The sequence below is a fragment of the Alosa pseudoharengus genome, unplaced genomic scaffold (assembly GCF_046254945.1).
Source record: "Alosa pseudoharengus isolate Yale_2024_CS ecotype anadromous, Long Island Sound unplaced genomic scaffold, YU_APseudo_1.1 YU_APseudo_1.1_scf_2, whole genome shotgun sequence".
In the NCBI taxonomy this organism is placed as follows: domain Eukaryota; kingdom Metazoa; phylum Chordata; class Actinopteri; order Clupeiformes; family Clupeidae; genus Alosa; species Alosa pseudoharengus.
This window is the reverse complement of record NW_027468663.1, coordinates 12,038,871-12,065,335: the sequence shown is the minus strand read 5'-3', so window position 1 is coordinate 12,065,335 and position 26,465 is coordinate 12,038,871. Positions and strand designations below refer to the sequence as shown.

General features: G+C 39.9%; 1 protein-coding gene across 3 annotated transcripts; it reads left to right on the top strand.

The window, feature by feature from the left end:
* The first annotated feature begins 24,381 nt into the window (after window positions 1-24,381).
* LOC143135048 (uncharacterized) lies at window positions 24,382-26,252 on the top strand. Of its 3 annotated transcripts, none has more exons than XM_076295777.1 (2): window positions 24,382-24,437; window positions 25,197-26,252. In XM_076295777.1, the coding sequence occupies exon 2, from the start codon at window positions 25,224-25,226 to the stop codon at window positions 26,073-26,075; it is 852 nt and encodes a 283-aa protein (XP_076151892.1). In that variant the 5' UTR covers window positions 24,382-24,437; window positions 25,197-25,223; the 3' UTR covers window positions 26,076-26,252. The 3 variants fall into 3 exon arrangements, with proteins under 3 accessions (XP_076151892.1, XP_076151894.1, XP_076151893.1); XM_076295779.1 differs by lacking the exon at window positions 24,382-24,437 and adding an exon at window positions 24,445-24,630; XM_076295778.1 differs by lacking the exon at window positions 24,382-24,437 and adding an exon at window positions 24,619-24,708.
* Window positions 26,253-26,465: the final 213 nt, after the last annotated feature.

The window sequence follows — 26,465 nt, the reverse complement described above, 5'->3', positions numbered from 1 at the left end:
GGTTAATGTGTGCTTCAATTTGTGACCTGTGTGTTCACTAATTCATGGATGGGATACATGCAGAGACCAAAATCCTTGTATACCCAAGTATACTTGGCCATAAAACCTGATTTACATTACATTTACATAATTGAAGCAAATTGGGTTGGTAATGTATGTAGTCTCGGAGTAAGTTACACAGGCCTTTACCCATTTCGGTAACACTTTACGGTAAGGGTACTTTAATTAATTCATGATTTATGTATTACTTCATTCATTAATATCTAATTAATCATCAGGAATTTACTGAGTTCATAGTAGTTCACATAGTAGTTTACATAGTTCATAGTAGACCTCATACATGAACACATTACTAAAGTATTAGGTACGGTGGGCACATCATTATGAATTATGATTTATTAACCATGATCATGACTTTATTTTTCTGCCAAAAATGTGGTCATCACTGCTCAAATTCTGATTTGAACATAACTTTGGAGTTCTCTAAACACATGTCATTATTCACTACTTTATTTGAGCATGCATGAGCAATTATCCTAAAATTCATGTAATCATGATGATCATGCTTAAGAAATCATAAATCATAATGATATACCCATCACACCTAATGCTTTAGTTGATGTGTTGTTCATACATGAGAAAAAGTCCGCTTCAACCAGGGTTTTCTGCTCCCACTTGTTTTTATTTTTCCGTGACGTTTCGGGTAATCACCCCGAAACGTCACGGAAAAATAAAAACAAGTGGGAGCAGAAAACCCTGGTTGAAGCGGACTTTTTCTCTTTTTTGTCTGGTCGTTTATTTGTCCTGCTCCCAGGTCAGACATTTGGATGTGCGGACTTTAAAACTTGCTCTTTGTTCATACATGAGGTCATCATGAATGAGAGTATATGAATTTATGTCAATTCCTGATGATTCATAAGATATAAAGGAATGAAGTAATGCATAAATCATGAATTAATTCATGCATGAATTCATGATAATTCATGTACCTTTACCATAAAGTGTTACCCATATTTCTTCATAACATTTGTGTTAGTAAAATGATTGATGTCCTGTGAATTAATAGCTAGATGAATAACTTTATAACTAGTGCAAGTTCAAGTTTAAGTTACTTTATTTGTACCCAGAGGTAGATTTTGTTTGCAGTATAGAGTGCTTCAAGAGAATTTGCCAGAACAGGAGCACAGAGGATGCCATCTTTACGGCAATTCACTCTGCCCTGTCCCTCCTTGACAATAGCAACACCTATGTGAGAATGCTGTTCATTGACTTCAGTTCAGCATTCAACACCATTATCCCCTCCAAACTGATCACCAAACTCAGTGAACTGGACATCAATACTTCCTTCTGAAACTAGATTCTGGACCGCAGTCTGTTAGATTAGATAACCTCACCCACTCAACCCTCACCCTGAACACTGGTGTGTGCTGAGCCCTCCTTTACTCCCTCTTCACCTACAACTGCATACCTGTACATGGCTCTAACACCATTGTCAAGTTTGCAGACAACACTACGGTGATTGCTCTCATCAGCAACAATAATGAGACAGCCTGCAGGGAGGAGGTCCAGCACCTAACATCGCGGAGCACAGACAACAACCTGGCTCTCAACACCAAAGGACCAAAGACCTCATTGTGGACTTCAGGAAGTCAAAAGCTAGCATACAAAGCTACATCCTCATCAACAGGACTGAGGTGGAGCATGTCACCAGTTCATGTTTCTGGGTGTCCACATCTCTGTGGACCGCTCTTGGACCCTCAACACCTCTACCTTGAGCCAAGAAGGCTCACCAGCATCTCTTCTTCCTGAGGAGACTAAAGAACACAACCTCTCTCCTCAGATCCTGGTGAACTTCAAAACCTCTACTGCTGCACCATTGAGAGCATCCTCACCAACTGTGTCACAGTATGGTATGGCAACTGCTCTACCTCTGACTGGAAAGGACAGCAGAGGATGGTGAAAACTGCTCAACGCATCACTGGTTACTCACACCCCTCCATTAACGCCCCCCCCCCCCCCCCCCCAGTGCCTCCTTGCCTGTGCCTGTTGAGGTGTCCATGTCGATGGCAACCTTCACAGGGACAACAAGGAGGCGAACATTTTGCCCCTATCCCACCCATAGTACTCTATTTATATTTATAATGTACACACTTTATTACACTTAAACATAGCAATATTCTACTGATATTTCTATGGTTGTTTGTGATTAGTTCAAAGGAACTCCAATGATTTTAAACTCCAAACATGTGTCCACCCACCACGAAGAAGATGTTTACCAATGAAGTCAGGCCACACTCTTTGCCAAAGAGGACCGTAAACATAGTCAAGAGTATAATAAGGTGATAATAAGGCTTATTAGCATAATACTAGTTTTTTTTTGCAGTTTTATATTTTTCATAGCCTTTACTTTTTATTTATTGCCCACGGGAGATTTCTGAGATGCACAGATGTGAACAATATTAATTTATTTACATGGTATAATAATGCCTGTCCGAAGAAAGTGGCCAAAATCGCCATTTTGGCAGCTATTTTGTTTATGCTAATTAGATGGTCAAAAACTCAAAATTCTGCTTGGGAACAGGGCTAGTTGGATTCAGCACATGTTAATTATGATAAAAAGTCCTGTTCCCGACTTTTACTAAGAAATGCCTCTAGACCCATATACAAGGACTTTTTCTTGAAATAGCACTTGTCTAGTAGTACAAATACTTTCACCACAAAAACTGGTGCTCTAAATAGCGATTCTGTTGTCTTTGAAAGGTTTTTTTGAAATATGAAAATGAAAAAAGAATAGCCTAGAATACATGGATTTCTATGTTACGTCACGAAAACATGCGTGCGCAAGAGGCAGACAGCAGCATAGAACAGTGCTCTCCATGAAAAGAACAAAATAAGTTTTTGTGCTGAAAATTGCACCAATCACGATGGTTAGAGAATGTTCAATATGTTCAATATCCCTAAAGGATATTGCCCTCACTCTGAAGGCTGACCCAGCTGTACTTCTATTAACCTTATACCGCCCTCCTAAACTATGGGCTGGCTTTCTCGACCAGTTTTCTGAACTTATGTCGCTCATCATCACTAGCTATGATCGGATAATTGTAAATGGCGACTTTAATATTCATGTCAATAAGACAACTGATGCTAAAGCCAGTAAGTTCCTTAATGTGTTGGACAGTTTAGAGCTAAAGCAGCATGTTACAGGACCCACCCACAACCTTGGCAACACCCTCGATCTAGTCATTTCTAGAGGGATAGAAGTCACAGACTTATCAGTAAATGATATAAATATGTCTGATCATTATTGTGTATCTTTTAATATAGTACTACATACTCCAAAAATTCATCCCGAAATTGCAATCAAATCGCGACTCTTGGACATTAGAGCAGAACAGCAGTTCATAGCTCTTATAGACTCCATAAATTTAGATATTTTACATCATCCCATTGATCAAATGGTAGAGGCTCTCAATCATGAATTAGGCGCTATGCTTGATAGAGTGGCACCCTTAAAGACTAAAAAAAGGCCCTGTAGCAAACTGACACCTTGGATGAACGAAAATATCCATGATCTAAAAAGATCATGTAGAAAAGCTGAGAGAACATGGAGAAAAACTAAGTTACAGGTTCACCATGCCATTCTAAAAGAAAAAATAGCAAATTATAATAGAGCTATTCGGAATGAGAGAAGGAACCACTTCTCTAAGGTAATTGCGGAAAACAGTGGAAACTCTAGGGTGTTGTTCTCTACCATTGATAGGCTATTGCATCAAACACCTTTTGATACACTCAGTCAGGCATCCTCTCTAAGATGCGAAGAATTTGCAGACTTCTTCGAAAACAAAGTAATTTCTATAAGGGAGGCTATTGGTAATACAAGTAATATGTTTGATAGTACACCCAAAAACAGCCCCCCAAAATTAAGGTCCTTTAGCACTATTACTCAATCTGAGCTTGGTAAAATTATAACTCAAACCGGCTCCTCAACATGTGTTTTAGATCCAATCCCTACTAGATTCCTCAAAAAACTATATGATAGCTTAGCTCCCTTTATTCTCAAGGTAATAAATACCTCATTAGAAACAGGTATATTTCCAACTGCTTTTAAAACCGCTGTTGTGAAACCTTTACTTAAAAAGTCAAATCTTGACCATACCAATCTGAGCAACTACAGGCCTATATCAAATCTACCGTTCCTGAGCAAAGTACTTGAAAAAGTTGTTTGTAATCAGTTAAATACCTTCCTCAACGAAAACAGTATCCTTGAAAAATTCCAATCAGGTTTTAGATCAAATCACAGCACAGAAACGGCTCTAGTAAAAATAGTCAATGATCTCAGACTGGCAACTGACTCAAACAAAGTCTCAATCCTTATTCTTCTGGATTTGAGTGCGGCATTTGACACCATTGATCATAGCATCCTAATTCACCGCCTTGCGAAGTGGGTGGGTCTCTCTGATAATGCTCTAAACTGGTTTCAAACCTACATTACTGGCAGAGATTTTTATATCAGTCTAGGAGATCATGTATCTGAAAAACATGACTTGCCTTTTGGTGTGGCCCAGGGGAGCTGCCTTGGTCCCCTGCTATTTTCCCTATATATGCTTCCATTGGGAAATGTCATAAGTCAGCATAATGTAAACTTCCATAGCTACGCAGATGATACCCAATTGTATATTTCTGTGGAGCCAACTAACCCAGATGGCCTTTGCTCCCTCACTGCATGCCTAACCTCCATTAATCAGTGGATGAGCAAAAATTTTCTGAAACTAAATGATGACAAAACAGAGGTACTTTTGGTGGGACCAAAACTAAAGCGAGATATTGTTCTTAGTAATCTGGGGAACTTGGCACACCAGGTCAAACCAAAAGTAACAAGCCTCGGTGTCATCTTAGATGCAGAGTTAAGTTTTAAGCCCCATATCAGTAAAGTTACTCAAACAGCCTATTTCCACTTGAGAAACATTGCCAAAGTGCGGCCCTTTTTAACTCAACAAGATGCAGAAAAACTAATTCACGCCTTTATCACTAGCAGGTTAGACTACTGCAATGCACTTTTCACTGGTCTTCCCAAAAAACATCTAAAGAAATTGGCACTCATACAGAACTCTGCGGCTAGACTTTTAACTAAGACTAAGAAGAGAGAACACATCACCCCTGTGTTGGCTGAACTGCACTGGCTCCCTATTTCCTATAGAATTGATTTTAAGGTTATGTTAATTACTTACAAAGCTCTGAATGGCACAGCACCTTCATATATCTCTGAGCTTTTAATATCTTATCAACCACAAAGGAAACTTAGATCATCCAATTCTAATCTTTTAATCGTACCCAAAGTGCTCCACAAACAAAGTGGAGAAGCTGCTTTTATCCATTATGCCCCCAAACTATGGAACACCCTGCCTCTGTACATCAAGCAGGCGAGTTCAGTAAATATTTTTAAAAAAGATCTGAAAACATACCTGTACAGGAAAGCTTTTAGTTAACTCGTCTTATCCTGTAGACTACTTTTTCAGATTATTCTACATCTGCTGCTATTGGAGGGCGCAGCCAGCCAGAAGCAGATGGGCTCCCCCTATTAAGTCAGGTTCTGCTCAAGGTTTCTTCCTGGAATATGGGAGTTTTTCCTTGCCACAGTTGCCATATGGCGTGCTTGTGGGGGGTAAGAGGGTTAAGGCTGCCAGTCTTATGACATGTCATTTTCTATATTTTTGATATGTTGCTGAGTGGATCATAAACGGCCCCAGCAATGAAGAAATGTGATTGATAATGACTGACTGACTATTATTTTGTTACATGCTTCAAATGTAAAGCACTTTGAGCTGCATTCTGTGTATGAAAGGTGCTATACAAATAAAGCTTATTATTATTATTATTATTATTATATTATTATTATTATTAAAGGAATGCATGTCTTCGCCAAAAATGACAAAATACGATGTTAATGCAAATGAATGGCAAACTGAAATATAGCCTGAAATGAGATGCTATTATCATCTCAACAGGGGACCAGGGGTATATAAAAAATTACGATTGTAGCTTACAGCAGCCGACTATTTAAGTCAAGTTTATAACGTTGTGGCACCAAGCGTCTTCTGCCCCATGGCTGCGCGCGAAGTCCTCAAAGTCCTACGCTTTGACTGTATAGGCCTACTCGTTTAGGAGACTTTTGCAGGCTGTCCCAGTGCATGGCGAGATGTGTCAATTCCGACTGTAGATTTTCAACGGTAGCACCTTCACTAAATTTAAGCAGACATTCTCTTATGTTTCGAAGTGCATTTGGGGGCAGTTTATTAGCTTTTATAAGGGGAAAATTCCGAGGATCAAGGCACGCTAGATCGGCAATTCCCCGTGCTGAAGGTAGTAGACGCATTCGGTTTTGAAATTCCCAGAAGTCCTTGCTTCATGTGGCCTAACTTTTGTAAACCAATAATAAAATAAAAGATATAGGCTACAGGCAGCATATTTATTGTATTCCAATTTCAAACAATGCACTTTTAAATCATTTGATTGAATAAGGTTACAAAAGAATGTAGACTGATGTAAATATTGAGGGTCACCATGACTGTAGTGTAGAGACTCATGTCTGGTATAAATACTGATCAGTTTCCAACTATGAAGAAAAGGGAGTAATACTATTGATGCTTGATAGTGGGCCGAGAGATAAAACCGATAAGACGGAATAAAACCGTCTTTACGATAAATGGGCCGCGCAAACCCGACAAACATGCCGCTTCGTGATTGGCCGGCCCAAACGGCCAACGAGGGGCCGCGGCCCTTCTGGCCGTCCAGTCTGTCACTGCGCAGAATAGACGTGCGCTTTCAGGAGAAGTCTTTGTACATAGCGCGGAATACATAATTAGGTGCTCTTTACTCTTCCCCTCGCATCTTTTTACGCTAAACTCCCACTTTCCCCTGGATCCTCCCATGAATGCATATGCATGACATGACAAACGCAATCTGCCACTTTCAGCTCCCGCGACAGGCAAGAGGGCAGGCGAATTCCCGGAAGTAGAAGCATCGATGTAGCGGTGGTTATCAACTCTCTGCTAACCCCATAGAACGCCCATTCATTTAGGATTTTTTTGAACTCCCATAACTTAATATAACATATATCCTGTGCCGATATTGTAGCTTCTGTGTTATCTACATAAACAATAAAAGGCAAAACAAGACTCGACTACCTCATACGTAACGTTAGGTTCCCGTAAGAAGAATGTTTAGCATGTCCGGTTGAAGGGAAGCTAACGCACCGAAGGGAGATAACAGTATTGTTTGGATAAGAAGCGTAGAAGCGTGTGTATCTTTCATATGAGTTACAAGATTCAGTTCGATGGCTAACGTCACAAAGTTAAGTGCGAGTCTGCGCAGTACTGGGGGGACCAACTGAAAAATCGTTCAATTTGACTCAGTGCCCTCCCATTGAGAACGACGGAGTCTGTTCATCCATTTCTTTTACTGTCTATGGCGACAGGCAGTTTGCTCTTTTACATCATTGCGGCCTGTTCGTACATACCTCGCAATGATTTTACACGCACATTGTGAAACAAATAGGCCTACGCCTGAAGTGGGCGCAAAAGCGTTAGTACATGACCCTGAATGCTCTAAAACAGGGGTGTCAAACTCATATTAGCTAGTGGGCCACATTTGTAGGAATGAGACCTCGTGAGGGCCATCATTGTCTTGGTCATTATCATTTTTCTGCATGGGTACGAGTGTTGTTTGAAATACCGTATTTTCCGGACTATAAGTCGCTCCTGAGTATCAGTCGCATCAGTCAAAAATGCATCATGAACAGGAAAAAACCATATATAAGTCGCACCGGACTATAAGTCGCATTTATTTAGAAATGTATTTCACAAAATCCAAAACCAAAAACAGAGACTATGTAACTGGATTATTGAGGCCAAAAAGATTAATGTTAATTAAGACGAAGGAGTGAAGGCAGCCAAGAGGAGGGCAGGAAGGTAATTGCAAAGCAAAAGATTCACTGAAAGAAAATGCCATGTGGTACACCAAAATGTAGGCTATAGGCCCGACGGTAATTGTAAAGCAATTTACAAAAGATTCACTGAACAAAAATGCTGATATGATACATGAAAATTTAGCTACAAATGTGGAGAATGCAATGCAATCAAGCAATTTGGGCAATGTGGAGTCACAAGCTGGCAGCAGATTAAATGCTCACGATAGAGAAAAAGACGGTTTTAAAAGGACGTGACCGAAGCTGAGGCAAGCCAGGCAATAGGCCTATAGGCCCAACGGTAATTGTAAAGCAATTTACAAAAGATTCACTGAACAAAAATGCTGATGTGGTACATGAAAATTTAGCTAAAAATGTGGAGAATGCAATGCAATGCGGTTTTAAAAGGATGTGCAGACCGAAGCTGCAGCAAGCAGGTGATATTTAGAAATTTATTTCACAAAATCCAAAACTAAGAACAGACAGACTATGTAACTGGACACATTGAGGCTAAAAATATTGAGAATTCTACAGGGAATGTTGAAGACGAAAGAGTGAATAGTGGCAAGAGGCAAGCCGAAGGCTGCTGACAAGGGCCCGTAAAGCAATTTAAAAAAGATTCACTGAACAAAAATGCTGATGTGGTACATGAAAATGTAGCTAAAAATGTGGAGAATGCAATGCAATCAAGCATTTTGGACGATATATTGGCACAAGCTGGCAGCAGAACAATACTCGCCGAGAGAGCGAGAGAAAAAAAGATGCGCATTTAAAACCAGGGCCTACATTTCAGCGCGGGATTGCGGGTATTGCGCATAAATTATTACTAAGTATTGAGCATAGGCGTACTAATAAAAGTCCCGCAACTCTAGCCATCATAATGCGAGAAATTCTCACACATTTTACAGCGCTGTCTGACGTTAATCTGATAATGGAGCGGCCTGAACACAGAATCAGAACATCAATGTGTTCTCCATTTGAGGAACGTTATAATCGATTGCGGACGTGAACAGACAGCTACAGACACGACGCGCATATAAGGCCTACTTTCACTTTCTGTGCGTATTCACGTGAAAGATAGTTAGTAGCAAAACAGCGATCAAATATTACATGGCAGTGAGTATCGTAGCCTAAATCCTCAAATTAATGGCTGGGCAAAGCACAGCACATTTATTTGGACCATGGCTTATTCGAGTCAGCTATAGGCCTTTATTTCTTGCGTTTTACTGTGAGACATAGGCCTATACTTTTCGTTTGGAGCGCATTACCGGTAGGCTATCAATGGCAATGGTTCACTATTAAGTTTCATGTATGAAAGAGTGTCGCTTATTGCGAGATAAGGCATCCCTTTCATTCATTCATGGAACGTGTGCTGTGCTGCAAGGGAAACCTTAGTATAGCCAAAGAGGTCTAAGAGCCTAAATGTAGTTATTTTTTAAATTATGCATGATTTACTTTTTTATAAAATTCGTAGGCTGATGCCTGGCAGCAACAATTGTGTTTAAATGTAGGTTATTGCTTCAGCCTCTATACTGGCTTTTATTTGTCCGAATCTGAGGCCCGGCTAGGATTTAAGTATGCACGTGTGTTTCAGGCATAGCGCAAGCACTAATCTCTGACCGAAAGTGCACAGGAAGTGCACAGTGCATTTGAGAGTGCTCTCTCAAGGCTGTAGACAGTAATGTTTCATGTATGGTTCATGTCAGTTAATATAAATTAACATTTAAAAACAAGTTCAATTATATAATTTTTTTCATATATAAGTCGCACCTGACTATAAGTCGCAGGACCAGCCAAACTATGAAAAAAAGTGTGACTTATAGTCCGGAAAATACTGTACTCCTTTACCATATCTACTTAAAGCAACACCAAAGAGTTTTTTGTACCTTAAAATAATGTTTCCAAAATCGTTTCAGTTGTTCATCAACTCGTAACAGGGTGAACGGCACTTTCGCTTCGCGGCCCTCTATCGGCTATATAACTATTGTAACGATTGAAGGTTTCAGGACGCCAAGAGTTGTTCAGAGCAAGCTTTATTGACTGAGAACGAGGGCAGGGACACAGACACAGAAGACAATCCACACAGGGCAGGTCAAGAAGACACACACACTACACCAACAGGGGAGGTCCAGCCCCCCACACAAAAAGGAACACACATGAGGGAAAACTAAAAGGGAAACATGTTACACTAAAGACACTAACTTTACACTTATAACTTATGAGAATAACGACATAAACCCCCCAAATGTTCGCTCTCGTGTCCCAGCATGCCTTTCGCGGGAGAACGCTAACACTGTCTTTTTGCGCCGACGCTACACTATGTAAGTTTGCCGAATCGGGTAGCGGATCTGTAGTTCGATGGAATGATACATGAGAAACTACAAATTTGACGTGCATCTGATGTCGCAATACATTGTACTTTCATAAAATCATGCAACATATTCTACCTTGTCTGTGGACATTGTTATTTGCAAAGCTGGTGCTGGATAAACAAATAGTGTGTGCGACAGAGGAAAAGGTCTTTGGTGTTGCTTTAAGCAAACAAGTACAAATCATGTGCTACTAACGCTATTTCTCTCTTGAAATAACCTACTTCCATGTCAGTTATTTCAGCCTCTTCCTTCCTGAGGATGGTTTGTAGTCATGGCCGTAGCTACCATAGAGGACACCAAGGTCATGTCCTCTGTATTTTTTTCTTCAAGTTTCGTTTCATCTATTAAGTAGGCTAGGCTACAAATAGGCCTAGCTCTGCCTAGCCGACGAGACAATTATCTTTGCATCAACAGACCATCACGTGATAGCCTACCTCTGACATGTCAAAACGAAAGTAGAGTCGAGTCGGCTATCGCGGAGTGTGTCCTAAACTAATTAACGAACGCAACGCAGCTCACATAGTTTAAAAATAAACTGAAAAATAAACTTGACGTCTTGTTAATTTCTGCCAGTAGGCTAATCCTAATTCACCTGACCTGAACAAAGGCTGTCACAAAGTTAACGTTTGGAAAGCCAGCAGAAGAGCAGACAGAGAAGGAGGGAAGGTGAGAAATGTAGGCCTAATTGGTTGAATACAATAACTAGATGCAATAGGGCTACCAATGAGATGCTAAATAACGAAAATGTATGTTGAAATTCAGTGGAGATGCAGTTAGCTAACCTGCATTGCAGAGGCGGACAGAGTACACAGCTTCATTACTTGAGTAAAAGTACAGATACCCTTTGCTAAATTTTACTCAAATACAAGTAAAAGTACAACAGTCAGATGTTTCAGTTTCAGATGCTGCGTGATGTCTTTGTGCCTGGCAGCGGTGCTTTGCCGGTGCTATGCCCGAAAATAGTTCCAAATCTAAATTGGTCTAGTAAATCCCTTCGTGTTAATTTGCATTGATATTTGTACTCGATGTGAATGTACAGGTTACGAGAAATAATTATAAAAAATCTTGAGTTATTTGATTCACTTTTGCAACGACATGCTAGCTGGCAGCGCCGGATTACAGCGACTACGCTAAGCTAAAGCTAACCGGGCCGTTTCTAGATTAGGACAATGGCTGGGTCGGCTATAAAACGCTTTGGCTCACTCATCCAACTCTAGGGACTGCGGGGACAGACCCAATTTCACCTAGGGGTGGCGTATTCCTTTAAGTAAAAGTACTGAAGTACTTGTTTTTAAAAGTACTTGAGTATCAAGAGTACAAGAGTAGCCTACATTTTCTAAATATTGCATTACTACTGCCACAGTGCTTACATTTATGTACAGAAACGTACATGGAGTAATGAAAAATGTTAATGTTAATACCTTGGAGAATGTAAAATGAATTGGAAGTAAAATCAAGTCATTTTCATCTTTTTACCATGTTGCCAGGGATGGGCAGTATTTCTAATACATGTATTTAAAATACGTATTTCAAATACAAAATACTATTTTGTAATTGAAACACTTGAAGCGAAAACTATCATTAACTTGTTCAGAAAATTGAAATAGTCTGGCGAGGTGGGGCCACAGGTTGGCACATTCCCGGGATGGACCTGCTGCGTCTTCATCCATTGTTTCGTCCATGGTTTCGGCTCTTATCTAAATCTGACCATTGAGTTGACTTTGAAGAAGTCTGAAGGTGATTCCTGAAGGTGATTGCTGATAGGCTGTCCCAATCAGTGGCGCCTGCACAATCCAATCACATTTGAGAGGGAAACAACAAATTGAGGGTTTCCGAGATTTTTCTTTTTTCCTTTGTACTCACGGTTATGGATAGAAATAGTAAAGAGTAAAGAGTACAATATTTGCCTCTCAAATGTACTTGAGTAAAGTCATGAGTGCTCCCCAAAAATGATACTCGAGTAAAGTACAGATCCCTCAAAATTGTACTCAAGTACTGTACTCAAGTAAATGTAGGCTACTCCGTTACTGTCCGGCTCTGCTGCATTGTAAACAAAGCTATATCAATGTTATATAGGATGGATAATGTTGTGAAGGATATTATCTCATGGCACAAATATTACCTATTGTCAAATTATATCAATTATATTATTGTTCAGTAATTTAGAGACTTGTTGTTTTAAGAAATCCAACACAGGAGACAGGGGATAGAAATCAGGCAGTTGAGAAGAAAGAGGAGAAGAGGGAAATGATAGGTGAAGGGCCCTCCTAAGTGAGAGTCAAGATGTGACACTCACTGTGTCAGAAGGTAGCCTACAAGATCTGCAGCCTATGACTATGCCTATGACCCTGCAAATTATGCAACATTTGATACTCTGATGAGGAGAAGCAGCTCATTCTTAATAACAGATGGAGCAGGGTCCAGTATAAATATCCAAAGCCAATTTGGGAAAAGGCTCAGATATACAGGTGCATCTAAAAGAAATAATATTGTGGAAAAGTGTGTTGGTTCAAGTTATAAACAAAACATGTTATAATCTGAACAAGTATATGGTTGTTGGCAAAATGGGGGGGGGCTCGGAAGAACCTCCTAGCATTTCTAGCGATGCCCCTGACCTCGGTATTTGAAAAATCCTGGCTACGGCCTTGTTTGTAGTGCTAGGTTTAATCAATGTATCATAGAGATATTGCTTATTACACATTGTTGAAGACTATCTTTTTTTTCTAATTTCCCCTTCCTACCCAGAACATCAGGGTAGGAAACCTGCTGGCGGGCCTGATCTGGCCCCCGGGCCTTATGTTTGACACCCCTGCTCTAAAATCTGCGCAATACAAAACAACAATGTTATCCAGGGAATTATTGGAACATATGAGCAAAATGTGTTACTGACTTTACTAAGGTAAAGGATTTAAAATGTAACCTACATTGCCACATTGACAACTATGAGGGTAAGTAGTTAGTGTTAACATGTTATATAGCAACCATACCGTGTTATTTAGCATAGCAACCATACCAGTACCCTAGCAACAACCTAGAAACCACCTCTATAATGTCAACCTAGCAACCACCATAGCAACCAACATGATTACCCTAGCAACCACCATAGCAACTGCATTATTTTGCATAGCAACAACCATATGTACCCTAGCAATGCCCTAGCAACCATCTTAATTACCCTAGCTACAATCTAGTAACCACCTCTATAATGTCAACCTGGCAACCACCATAGCAACCAACATGATTACCCTAGCAACCACCATAGCAACCACATTATTTTGCTTAGCAACCACCATATACACCCTAGCAACCCCCACAGCAACAACATGATTACCCTAGCAACCAACGCCTCATGATTAATCCCCCACTATGTGGATACTGGTTTTAGATTTGATTTAGATTTAGTGTTATTTAGCATTATTTGGTAACGCTTTAGAATAACATGTGCTTATTAGGTATTAACAGTGCATAATAAGCAGTTAACAATTCATTACTAACAGTTAGTTAACTGTTGTTATCCTTTAATAACATTAACTAACTGTGAACATGCAGCTTGTAAGTGTTAATAAGCAGCCTTTTAAGTTACTTACAAGCATATTTGTTAACAGTTGTAAGTGTTAACAAGCAGCTTGTTAATGCTTGTTAATGGTGTATAAGACAAAGAGGTGGATAACTAATACGCTTATAAGACCTTTCTTACCTATTTGTAGTACATTTTGCAGCCCCCCAATCTAAAGCGAGGACCATGTAGCCTATAGTTCCACAAGCCCAACCTTCCTATCTCTCTATATACTGTTACTGTATCTATCTATCTAGCTTGGTTTAGCTGTGAGAAATGCACCTTCAAAATTGTTGCAGTGAGCAGGATTTGAACCCCGGTCTCCCACGTCAAAGAGTGCATCGCTACTTGTTGAGCTACACTATTGTTCCTAATTTGCTGATGAAAATGTTCATTTTGATTCTATATTCCGATGTTCTATATCATACTAGCTATGCTTTTTACAAATATGTTTCTGATGGAAAAGTGGTGTTTAATTTCCTTAATCTTTGTTCAGTGAACGCATAAAACAGTTTGTCAGTTTGTCAGCAGTCTAAAGATATGCCAGCTTTGTATATAGTTTGGTTACCTAGCAACCGAGGCTTAAAGACGATAAGTGGGTGCATTCAAAGCTCTGGTTCAAAGTTGCAAACATAGGCGAACGTTCGTGATCGATTTGAAACATGTTTCAGTTTGCCCTTGAACAGAGGCGAACATTCGTGGTGATGGTGTATAAGACAAAGAGGTGGATAACTAATACGCTTATAAGACCTTTCTTACCTATTTGTAGTACATTTTGCAGCCCCCCAATCTAAAGCGAGGACCATGTAGCCTATAGTTCCACAAGCCCAACCTTCCTATCTCTCTATATACTGTTACTGTATCTATCTATCTAGCTTGGTTTAGCTGTGAGAAATGCACCTTCAAAATTGTTGCTGTGAGCAGGAATCAAACCCCAGTCTCCTGCATCAGAGAGTGCATCGCTACTTCTTGAGCTACACCACTTTTCTTATACAGCTGATGAAATTGTTTATGTTGATTCTATATTCCGAAGTGCTATATCACACTAGCTATGCTTTTTACAAATATGTTTCTGATGGAAAAGTGGTGTTTAATTAATGCAGAAACAGACCACGAATGTTCGCCTCTGTTCAAGGGCAAACTGAAACATGTTTCAAATCGATCACGAACGTTCGCCTATGTTTGCAACTTTGAACCAGAGCTTTGAATGCACCCACTTATCGTCTTTAAGCCTCGGTTGCTAGGTAACCAAACTATATACAAAGCTGGCATATCTTTAGACTGCTGACAAACTGACCTAAGATTAAGGAAATTAAACACCACTTTTCCATCAGAAACATATTTGTAAAAAGCATAGCTAGTATGATATAGAACATCGGAATATAGAATCAAAATGAACATTTTCATCAGCAAATTAGGAACAATAGTGTAGCTCAACAAGTAGCGATGCACTCTTTGACGTGGGAGACCGGGGTTCAAATCCTGCTCACTGCAACAATTTTGAAGGTGCATTTCTCACAGCTAAACCAAGCTAGATAGATAGATACAGTAACAGTATATAGAGAGATAGGAAGGTTGGGCTTGTGGAACTATAGGCTACATGGTCCTCGCTTTAGATTGGGGGGCTGCAAAATGTACTACAAATAGGTAAGAAAGGTCTTATAAGCGTATTAGTTATCCACCTCTTTGTCTTATACACCATTAACAAGCATTAACAAGCTGCTTGTTAACACTTACAACTGTTAACAAATATGCTTGTAAGTAACTTAAAAGGCTGCTTATTAACACTTACAAGCTGCATGTTCACAGTTAGTTAATGTTATTAAAGGATAACAACAGTTAACTAACTGTTAGTAATGAATTGTTAACTGCTTATTATGCACTGTTAATACCTAATAAGCACATGTTATTCTAAAGCGTTACCCATTATTTGTATTTTAGTATATTCTTTATCTTCTACTGTCCTTATTGCTTAGTTATGTGTTTTATATTATATACTTTTAATTACTTTTTTCTGCTGTTAGTGAATGTTGTGTGTGATGTCTGTATGCTACTGAGACCTTGAATTTCCCCGTGGGGATCAATAAAGTATCTATCTATCTATCTATCTATCTATCTAACCACAATATGTACCCTAGCAACACCCTAGCAACCACCTTAACTCACTGAATGCCAAGCTGTTTTCGGAAGCTTTGTCCTAGAGTGCCAGCAATCTAGACCATTGTTGATGATTTTTGTACAGCCACAGCATATTCTGTGTTATAGCTATGAACACATACAATGGCTCGTTTGAAAGGTGAGACTTTAAGCTCTCAGTGGGTGCAAACTGTGTATTTCTACACGCCTCTGTTCCTGAGAAATGCCAAGCTAAACAGTGGCTAGTTTTCATCAAAATCCCTGTTTTTTTTCTAGAAATGGAGATATTGCGTCTTTTATGAGTCACTATCACCGACATATTCGGCACTCTGGCAAGGACGTGCCCACTTGCAAGCGCGACTCGGCCTACCACCCACTCCGCTAGGCCCGGCTCGTGGTGGAGATGGAACTCCCTTCTCAGTACGGTGTTCAGTCACTCCTTGTAATGTTTTTGACCTGTCGTGGTCAGAGTCATCTTGTCTTAGTAGAAAGGTGGACTCATCCAGCGTTGTCTGGCGAAAACGCACCTGCTGCAATATCTTTTTCTTCGAGCACCTGAGAAGTGTTGCCAGCAAAGTTTCTGGGAAGAGATCTAACGAGACCTGCCACCTAGTGATAAACCCACGAAAATAAATGACCTGATTTTGACCTGGCGTGCATGTCACTGATAGGCTAATCAGTGACTGATTCAAAACAAAGCGGCAACCATCAAAAGCCGAGTTAAGATCAAACGTCCAGATAAAATGTCCAGATCTTGCGTTTTCATGAGTTTTCGATCGTCATATATATTTCATTTCCATTCATCACAGAGTTCCCAAAATCACATATACTGTAAGGTGTGTTAGAGTGTCTAGTTTCGTAATTAAAAAAAAAAGCTAAAAACGTAATATTACGTTTTTGCCACTCAACGCATGGGAAGGAAAAACGTAATATTACATTTTTGGCACTCAATGAGTTAATAGGCCTATATTGTGAAGATTTTTCTTGCCATCTAAGGCACGAGCGCATCGTTGAGGCCAAGCCTCACCAAGTAGCCCGTTTGTTTACAACTAACATTACATTTAATTAAACTGCTTATACTGTAGGCTATGCCGAAATAGTTTTCAAAATTTTGAATATTAGGAAATGTTCTCAAAGTAGCCTTATGGCTGAAAGCTGCTTGGGATCCCCCCCTGTCAAGCAATATAACCATACAAACGCGCGGCCTGCTGTCATGGTAGCTGTATGGAGAGCTGGACCGAGGCGCAGGGCAAGTTGCGGCAAGACGAGATCGAGGCCCACTTAGTGAAAACAGGAATCTTTAATCTGAATGCACACTACAGCAAACCACAAAACAACATCAATGACCGACAGGGGACTGATGGGAGACAGAGGGTTTAAATACACAGGGGTTAACAGGGCACAGGTGAACAAGGAACAAGACTCAGGTGGAAACCATAATTAAACTAACAAGGATCAGGTGAGGGGCGGAGACACAGGCACATGGCAAACAAACAAAAGAGCACATGGCACAAGATACAGGAAGTAAACAAAGCAAACAGGAAGACAAGAGGAGCAGACATGGAAAAACATTAGACGGGGAGAACAAGACAAGACAGAACAGGAACTGATCCTGACACCTGCACGCATTGTTTCAAAAGGAGTAATTTCGGCTTTGTCGGAACTGGCCATTGTAGGCTACGTAAAAATAAACTTCCAAAACTAACAAAAAAATATTTATCTTCTTTCAGTTAATTCAAAAGTTTCCAAAAAGTTAAAAACAGATGACGTGACGCGCGTCATTGACATAATGCGCAAATAATATAGCCTACTGTAGATATTCCAATATATTCAAATACATTTTACATGTTTATTTTAGAGGGAAAATTCAAAAGTCATTTTTGAGCAATTTTGTCAGCCCTAGTCCACTGTAGGCTACGCCAATCGACTATTACTGTAACACCTTCCACCTAACCCAAGTGAGTGGGGGTCGTTATTAGGTTGGATTTTGTAGTTAGGCTACTGCAAATGTAACACCCTCGTTTCTATGAAACTGGAAACAACTGAACCAAGAGACTTTGTCACAAGACAAAACAGATGTCTCAAAGCCCATTAGATTAATGTGAGCCTGTGGTTTAGATTTGTAAGACAAATATTTGGTTAGACTAGGCTAGCTATCGTAACACCCCCAATTATCAGCACTTTTGTTCAGAAATTCTAAAACAACGATGTTTTTTAACACTTCAAAATAACATTTGCTAAATTAACCTTACATTTTTCAGTAGCTATTTGAACAAAATCGGGATTGGTTCTTAACGGGAGCATTTACTGCCTGAAAATATCCGATTTTGTTCACCACGCTCAGAGTTATAGTGCTGGCCTGATGGGTCGCCTATTTACGCCGTTTCAACGGCACATGAACGTTTAGACCGAGAATTCTCGTCATGAAATTAAAATTCCACTGGAGCGCCAAGCGGTTGTGTACACGCAGCCTTACAACACTGTTTACAGCTCACGGTAAAATTTCATTTTTGGTACATAGCTAATTTAGATACACCTATTGTGTGGGTGGTTGCGTTTCTTTAGGACTCCGCCGTCTTGGTTTGTATAGAAAGGGATATTAAGTGACACATATACACGCAAGACGGCAGAAATACGGGACGGTAATAGGGGGAGTTCCGATAACTTTACACTGACACAACGTAACAATGCTCTGAAGTCGCGGTCAACATGAAATCCAAAACTTTTTGATCACAAAGTTGAAATTTCCAGCTCAACCACAAATAATTCCGATTCTTTTTAATATCATCCAATAACTAATTAAATGTTGATTTAGGCCTATAGGCCTAACTCGGCCTACTTAGCAACACCATTGAACACCACTTAAAAGTTCAACGAAGAGTTGCCATTGCTGCTGCTGTGCTGAAGAGATGTGGACATTGGGCAGGGCATGCCCAATGAAAATAAATGAACGCAACGCAACACAACACAGACCCCGCTTCTCTCGCGTCAGTCACTGAAATGAACGCAAAACACAGAACCCGCTTCTCTCGCGGCAGTCACTGACAATAGCCTAGAATAAATGCATGGGGAAAAACACTTCCCCATGACAAAGACATCGTAAAACACTAAAAGTTAATATTTTGTCACTAGCAACATACATCTGTCCTTTGTCAAATACAGTTGCATGTATAGCTCTGAACAAAATCGTTCAAGAGTTATTTAAGGAGAAGTCGAACAAGTGTTTTGTTTCATTCGTCCCTCCTGGCTGATGAAACAGCATGGGGGACGAATGAAACATCCTACAGCTTAAATTATGTAAACTTCCCACGACTTCAATATTTGACAACATATCATGAATGGTACTTCAAGTATGTGTTATTTTAGATAGATTGCTGCTGGGCTATGTCTTGGTTCATGTCTGTTAACAACTCATTGCCGTCAAGCGCGTATCTCGCAGTTGCATCCATTACAAATAAACATGCAATGTGAACGTCTGGGATTGGGGAGAGCACTAAATGCTCTACTGAATAAGCACAAAGTCAAACCTTTAAATGAAAAACACTCTTTAACAATCAAAAAAATAAACCGCCTTGTGACCATCAAAAGTGTAACAGGAAGGCATTTGGCTGAGCAACGGAGGTTAATATGCTCTATATTTTGTCCAAATGATGTCTGTCTATCATCGTTGCACTCGGAGAAAACCGGAATGTTTAATTTGTCCTGCGTTTCTTCTACGGCTGCAAACGGGATTCACTCGCAGTTAACCAAATATTTCTTTATTAGGGCAGGGCAGGCATATTTCTGGCTATTAAATTATTTCTAAACCAGTCTGCTAAAGTCTGTAGTGAAGTCTGTCTGTGTAGGGTTTTCCAGGCTCCATTTCTTTTTAAGAGACACCCTGCTCACAAGAGACATCTGCCGGTTGTTTGGGTTGTTGCGTCATTGCAGCGTCACTGGAAAAATACAAATTAAAGTCGCGTGATCCCGCGTGATGTTAAGCGCGGACCGCGAGGGAAGCTGGCCAATTTGAAGTAATGCCCACTGTACTTGTTTTAGAACATCAACGAACGTCCATAACCTCGGTGAGTTGCACAGTTTTAAAAATGAACGTTAAGGGTTGTTTTAAGGACATGTTTGTGCATGCCCATAGCCAGCCAGTCAAAGGCGATTCAAAACGAGTCAGAAAGTCGAGACAGGACCCATCGTCAAAATTTCGGTGTCCATCACTCTAATTCATCCAAAACAAACCAGAAAAGGGACTCAAAGTGCTAAATACCGGAATTATCCTTTAAACCTTCTATATTAAATCTTTGCATCACTGTGGTCATCTACTTCCTCGTTGTCGGAAATGGTGAGTTTGTGATGTATAACAAACGAACGATCATCATCATCAAGTTTTATTAAATGAATTAAAATCTTCATAAATCCAGGCTGAGTTTGCCACGTTTAGCCTAAATAATCAAACAGATAGCTTGCAGACAAGCAGCCCGTTATCACATAGCCTAGGCATTAGGCAAACTAATCGACATGTCTGCTGCTGATAGTTAGTTTCTCACATTTCGTTTTAGCAAGAAGAATGAATGATGAAAGTAATGCATCACATTAATTATTTTATTCAAAATGGTTAAATGCCTTTGGGTATTGTTTGAAGCCAAGATGCCCACTGAGAGGCAGATTCAGGAGAGGGAGAGACAATTCAGGGAGGCAGCAAAGGGCAGCACATCACTGCAGAGTTGGCTGCGAAAAAGCCAACCAGCAGTTGAGACAGAGACTTTGCACTGTGATAAAGATGACATGACACTGTGTAGGCGAATTGATTAATTAATCATAGGCCTGTCACGATAACAAATTTTGCTGGACGATAAATTGTCTCAGAAATTATTGCGATAAGCGATAATATTGTCGTTCTGAGAATTTTCCTCGGGAAGAGGAAGACGGCCCACTTGTTGTGTTTTTTTTCCCCAACTGGGAAAACTGCAGCGGATGATTGTGTTTTAGATGCATATGCATGTTTGTTGTGTTGCCGCTTTTAATTGCGACTGTTTTCCAACAAATGCGACACACCGACTCGCACGCGTTCAGTGGTTCACCACGGGCATTCGGTTTAAATCCGAAATGCTCCCACACTGCAGCTGTCGCGTTTGGCTTAGAAACAATTCCATCTTTTTTGTCTTTATTAGGCGTAGCCTCCTGGAACTCGCAACTAGCTTTCTCTCTGCCTAGTGCCTACCGGTAGCCTATACTTCTCACGCGGCTTTTTAGCTGCACTCTGTGGTAGGATACGCCAGTAGTCCCGCCTCCCCACACACCATGCGACTGACAAGTGACTGACATGAGGGTTCACTCATCGTTACTCTAAGGACCCGAGAGAGGGAGAGAGAGAGACGAGGAAAACAAACAAGCAAATGGCATTTATCGCGGCCAGAAAAATTATCGAGCTAATTTTATTTATCATGCGATTAATTGATTTATTGAATATCGCGACAGGCCTAATTAATCACTCATATTTTAGCCTACTAATGGCAATGTTTCATAATTACATTACATTTAAAGGTTGTATCATCGATTTCAGACCCTGATCTGTTTTGTTTGAACATCAACAGAAGTGACGTATCCCCGCTATCGCTGATACAACTTTTAAGATGAGGAGCAGTCACAAGCCTCCAGACTATGTAAGGAAAATGTGGACCAGGAGGAGGCACATAGGAAGGTAGGCCTAAGTGATGATCACCAAATATGAGGTGAGAGGACCATGCTAGAAAGTACAGGGTTAAAGAGCTGCATGCTAAATAATTGTAATCTAAAAAAACATAGGCTATTTTAGTTCATTTCATGTCATTTCAAAGATCTTGCCTGAGCAGAACATAAATACCACTAGTGGGCATTAAAATAATAATGATAATGGCAATAACAATAATATGTAATTGGACGATGAACCCAGTGCATCAGCTGCATTCAGAGAGCCAGATAGGATATTGATAGGGATATTGATGTAGGGATTTTATTAGTAGTAGTAGTAGTTACTGTAAGGTGATTTAGTGCTGCGTTTCAGTGTTACTTCTTTGTGTATTCTAATAAAGACCCTGTTATTGTCAGTCCTTCATATAGCCCGTGAGTTTTTTTTCAGGTCAGAACAACTGCCCCTCAAAAGTTCTGTGCACGTCCCTGATTGAAGTTGATAGATCAAGCCATGCACAGTTCCACGAGTGGTGAGAATCATGAAATGGGCATTTGCTGTATTACAGTACTGCAGTCAGGCTTGGGGTGTGATCCATCAAGGACAAATGGCGGAAGATTTACTTTAATGTTCCATTACAATGTATTATTTTTTTATATTATTATATGTAAGTATTATTTTGAAAAGAACCAGAAAATAGCCTTTGTAAGGTGTTCAGGTCTGTGGGACCAGTCTTCAGTGTTTGCTGAAAGAAAAAATATGCTATTTATTATTTTTTCAAACTCTTGGCCTTTGCTCATTTTCTGTGAAGAACATAAATACACATATTACATATTCATAAATGTGATCTCACAGGGGTAAATGGCAAATATTAACCATAATTGGTATTTGAGCTAAAGTTAACATCTGATAAGTATTTTTACATAAATTGTTAATACTGTATTGATTTAAAAACCTAATAATGCGGTGGGTCCACCAGACCCGGGAACATTGGCTGAGTAACAAAAATATGAACTCCTTACAAGGGTTAAATATATGGAGCAGATTTAACCAAATATGGGTAGATTTGGAATCTGTGTACTTTGTGACAATCGATCTCCTATTCTGAAACCAAAATTCACAACGAAAAACAAGGCATCTTCTGTCATGAAATAGAGCTTATAAAAGAGGCTGAAATGCTGTTGTACTCAGGCTGTGGGTAACGCATGTTGTGCCGTGAAGGAGGGCCTTTACGGATCCCAGGTACAGCATGGTGCATTTGCTAGCCCATTTGCTGTTGTTGTATCACACCCTTTTGCATAATTTAAGTATTTAAGCTTAGTTGTTGATTGGCCTAGGATGTTGTACCGTGATGGAAGGCCTTTACAGATCCTGGGTACGACATGCGGCGCATTTGCGACTGCCACAAGCCAATTATGCATAGGCTTGGTTGTCCACTGTGAGAAATCCCCTTCCTATAGCGCAAGGTATTTAACAACTTTTCTGTGTATGTCTAAAATTTCTGTTTCACTCACTATATGAAAATCCACAGTAAGGAACTAAAACACAACTCAATTTAAATGGATAATGGTTCTTCTCCCATTTTTAATATGTTATTACAAGCACAAGTTAAAAGAAGCCCCATTTTAACATGTTATAACAAGCACAAATTAAAAGAAGCTTCATTTTTAATATGTTATTACAAGCACAAAAGAATCCCCATTTTTAATATGTTATAAGCACAAGTTAACAGAAGCCCCGTTTTTAATTATTAAGTTATCAAGCACAAGTTAAAAGAAGCAACATTTTTCCATTTCCGTTTGGGTTTCAGAATAGGAAATCAATTGGCGTGAAGGCACTCGGATTGTTTAGCCCCGACCTGATAGATATTTTGTTTAACACACTCCAAAATCTACTTACTACGCAGACTCCAATTTGAGCATTTGTCAGGTTTTAAATGAGGACAGATTGCATTCTGACAGATTGCATATCTCAGAATAACACCTTGTGGTTTTGGCAAGGGATGACAGCTACTGGTTCACACTTGCACAGGTGTCAATACAAGAATTACTAGTGCATCTTGAAATGTGTATGATGTAGTGGCAGTATTCTACCATTTGATGGCAATAGATAACAAGTAATCATCTATGCTGACAGAGCCAGCACTGCACAAAATGAACAGATCCTTGTGATGAATTATGCATTCTTTTGAGGTGTTTGTCATGCATTTATTCACTTTGGTATTGGTACGGTAATCTTTCTGTACCAACAAATGCCACACACTTTGGCAATCCAGGTAAAGTGATTACAATACTTCTCATCAGGGGAAACCCATGAATCAGCAAACACAGATAATATGCTGCCTAACACAGAGATGCCATGGAGAGGTAAAGCAACAGTCATCTCCATAACTGAGTATACTGTAAGCTTGGGCTGCATCTCGCACATGGTCGTACCAGAGCCATCAAATGACCCTGGCATAAAAAATCTGTCAGGTAAGTGGAAATGGCTAAACTTGTGATTTTGATTCAACATCAGAGCTAGGAGGAGAGAAATGAAAGTCATCCTTTATGCCAGTATAGAGACATTATTGGATGCTTCATTTTTACTGTTCTTACTGAATCTTCTAATCCGACTTGAATAACTTGAGCGCACCACACAAAACCAGTGAGTCACATAGCGCTTATTGACACCACCTCTCTGCTTTTCTGCTGAAGCGAAAGTGAAAGAATAAAATCAGCACTTAGTGACTTGTGACGGTGAAATCGAGAGGTGAGATTTGGTTTTGACTTTTCCCTTATTATCAGAGAATGCTTTTTCACTGGTAAAAGCTCAACAAATCTATGTTTTATATAGTCAAAGAATTTGTAATGATGGTTTAGACACATTTACAACCACTCGGTTTCATGCGTCACCAAGGAAGTGTAGTAGGTGTAGTGTTGTAGGGACTTAAAGAAATCAAAAGGTAGTTTTATTTTTCATAACACCCTTTTCAACAAATCTACATCTAAGGACATCTAAACTTGAATTCTGTGCACCCGAGGTACTATTAATTAAATACTGATGAGGTTTGGAGACATGTTTGGTATGTTTAAAAGAGCATAATAACTAGTGGCTACCAGACTATATTCATATACATGTACTATATGTAATATTTTTGATGTGCATGAGTCCGTTTCTTTTGTGACTGAGTAAAAAAGGAATTCTGTAAAGCTGAGATTACCTAACCTAGTTGTAGCTTCAGTGGAATAAGAATAGAGGCACTGATCAAGAACAACCTGGCAGCCCAATTACATGTTATTTGCATTCACTGATCATATGTTTATCAGTGACCATTTTCTGATTCTGACAACTGTGTAAAAACTATTTATACTCTTCCGTCCTTCCCTTGCCTATCCTCAGACCCATCAGACTGATCTCAGAAAATGTCTATTTATTAATCTAATGTATTTATGTCTTTCTTACTTGGCAATGGTTGTCAAATTGCAATAAACTAAACTTGAACTTGAGGTGTATAAATGTCTCCTTCAGGAATAACAGAGGACAGAGGAGCAAAAGATGAGCAGAAAAGCTACATTTAGTAAAGATCTTCAAAAGGGTCCAGACCACAAGGGGGAGACAACGTACATCATGTACCACGGAACCACTATGAAGGCGGCGCAAAAGATCGAGCGGAGGGGCTTCATTCGGTCTGAGGATGGCATGCTTGGCCCTGGTGTCTATGTCAGCCGCAGTTTTGCCAAGGCAGCCTGCTACCCTAGGGGAGCCAAAGGCCAGAAACGAGCTGTGCTCAAACTGAGCGTCCGTGTGGGCAGAGTGAAAATGATTGACAGGCAAGGCCACCACTTGCAGAAGAGCTGGCACCAGGCAGGATACAATACGGCCTGGGTCCCGCCCAACTGTGGCATGGTGAAAAGTGGGCGTCAGGAGAACTGTGTCTGGGACCCTAAGAGAATCAGAGTGCTCTCCGTTCAAAGCAACAACCGAGAGAGCAATGATGATGAATCAACAGATGAAGATGATGAAGGGGATAACTATGATGATGAAGAAGAAGGGGATGATGAGGATTATGATGAAGATCATAAAGAAGAAAGTGATATTGAGGAAAAAGATGATGATGATGACGATGATGATGATGAGACCGACAACAGTAGCCATGAATCCAGAGAGGAAGAGAATAGCGCTAGTGAAGGTGGTGTGTCTGGTGATGAGTCCACACACTACTATGAATATGTAAATGCACAAGACGCCTCTCCAGATCATGTCGATGACAGATCCTCTGATGATGATGAATATGACGAAGCCAGTGACAAAGAGGGTTTCAGCTGTGGTGAAAGTGCCGATGCTTTCACAAATGCTGGTGCAAGGGAATCCAGTGGAGAATCTAGTGATAATGATTATTACTACTGATGTGTCAATCCCTTTTATATCTTGTTTACTCCATAGGATCACAACAGGTTATGACATATCTATGGTCTCAAAGCAGTATTTCTGTCTCACAAGTAATAGGTCGAAACATGAAGAGGAATGGGTTAATTAGGCGATTCCTCTCAATATCTGAATAAAGGATAATGTTTGCATACATCACTCTGTGTGTGTGTGTGTGAGTGATTATGTAAACAATGACACAAGTAGAAATGAGTAGAATTTTCCCTGATCCATAGGCTACAGTACTTTTAAACACTGGCCTATTTCACTTAGTCTGGCTCTGGTTGAATGTCATCTTATTCAGTCCATTGTTATTTGGCTAAATAAACAAATTCAGAATACTTAGGCTTCTTCTTCATTTTGAGTAGCCTA

What these genes read in the sequence shown, in the direction of transcription:
- LOC143135048 (XM_076295777.1), top strand. Translation starts at nt 25,224, where the DNA reads ATGAGCAGAAAAGCTACATTTAGTAAAGATCTTCAAAAGGGTCCAGAC.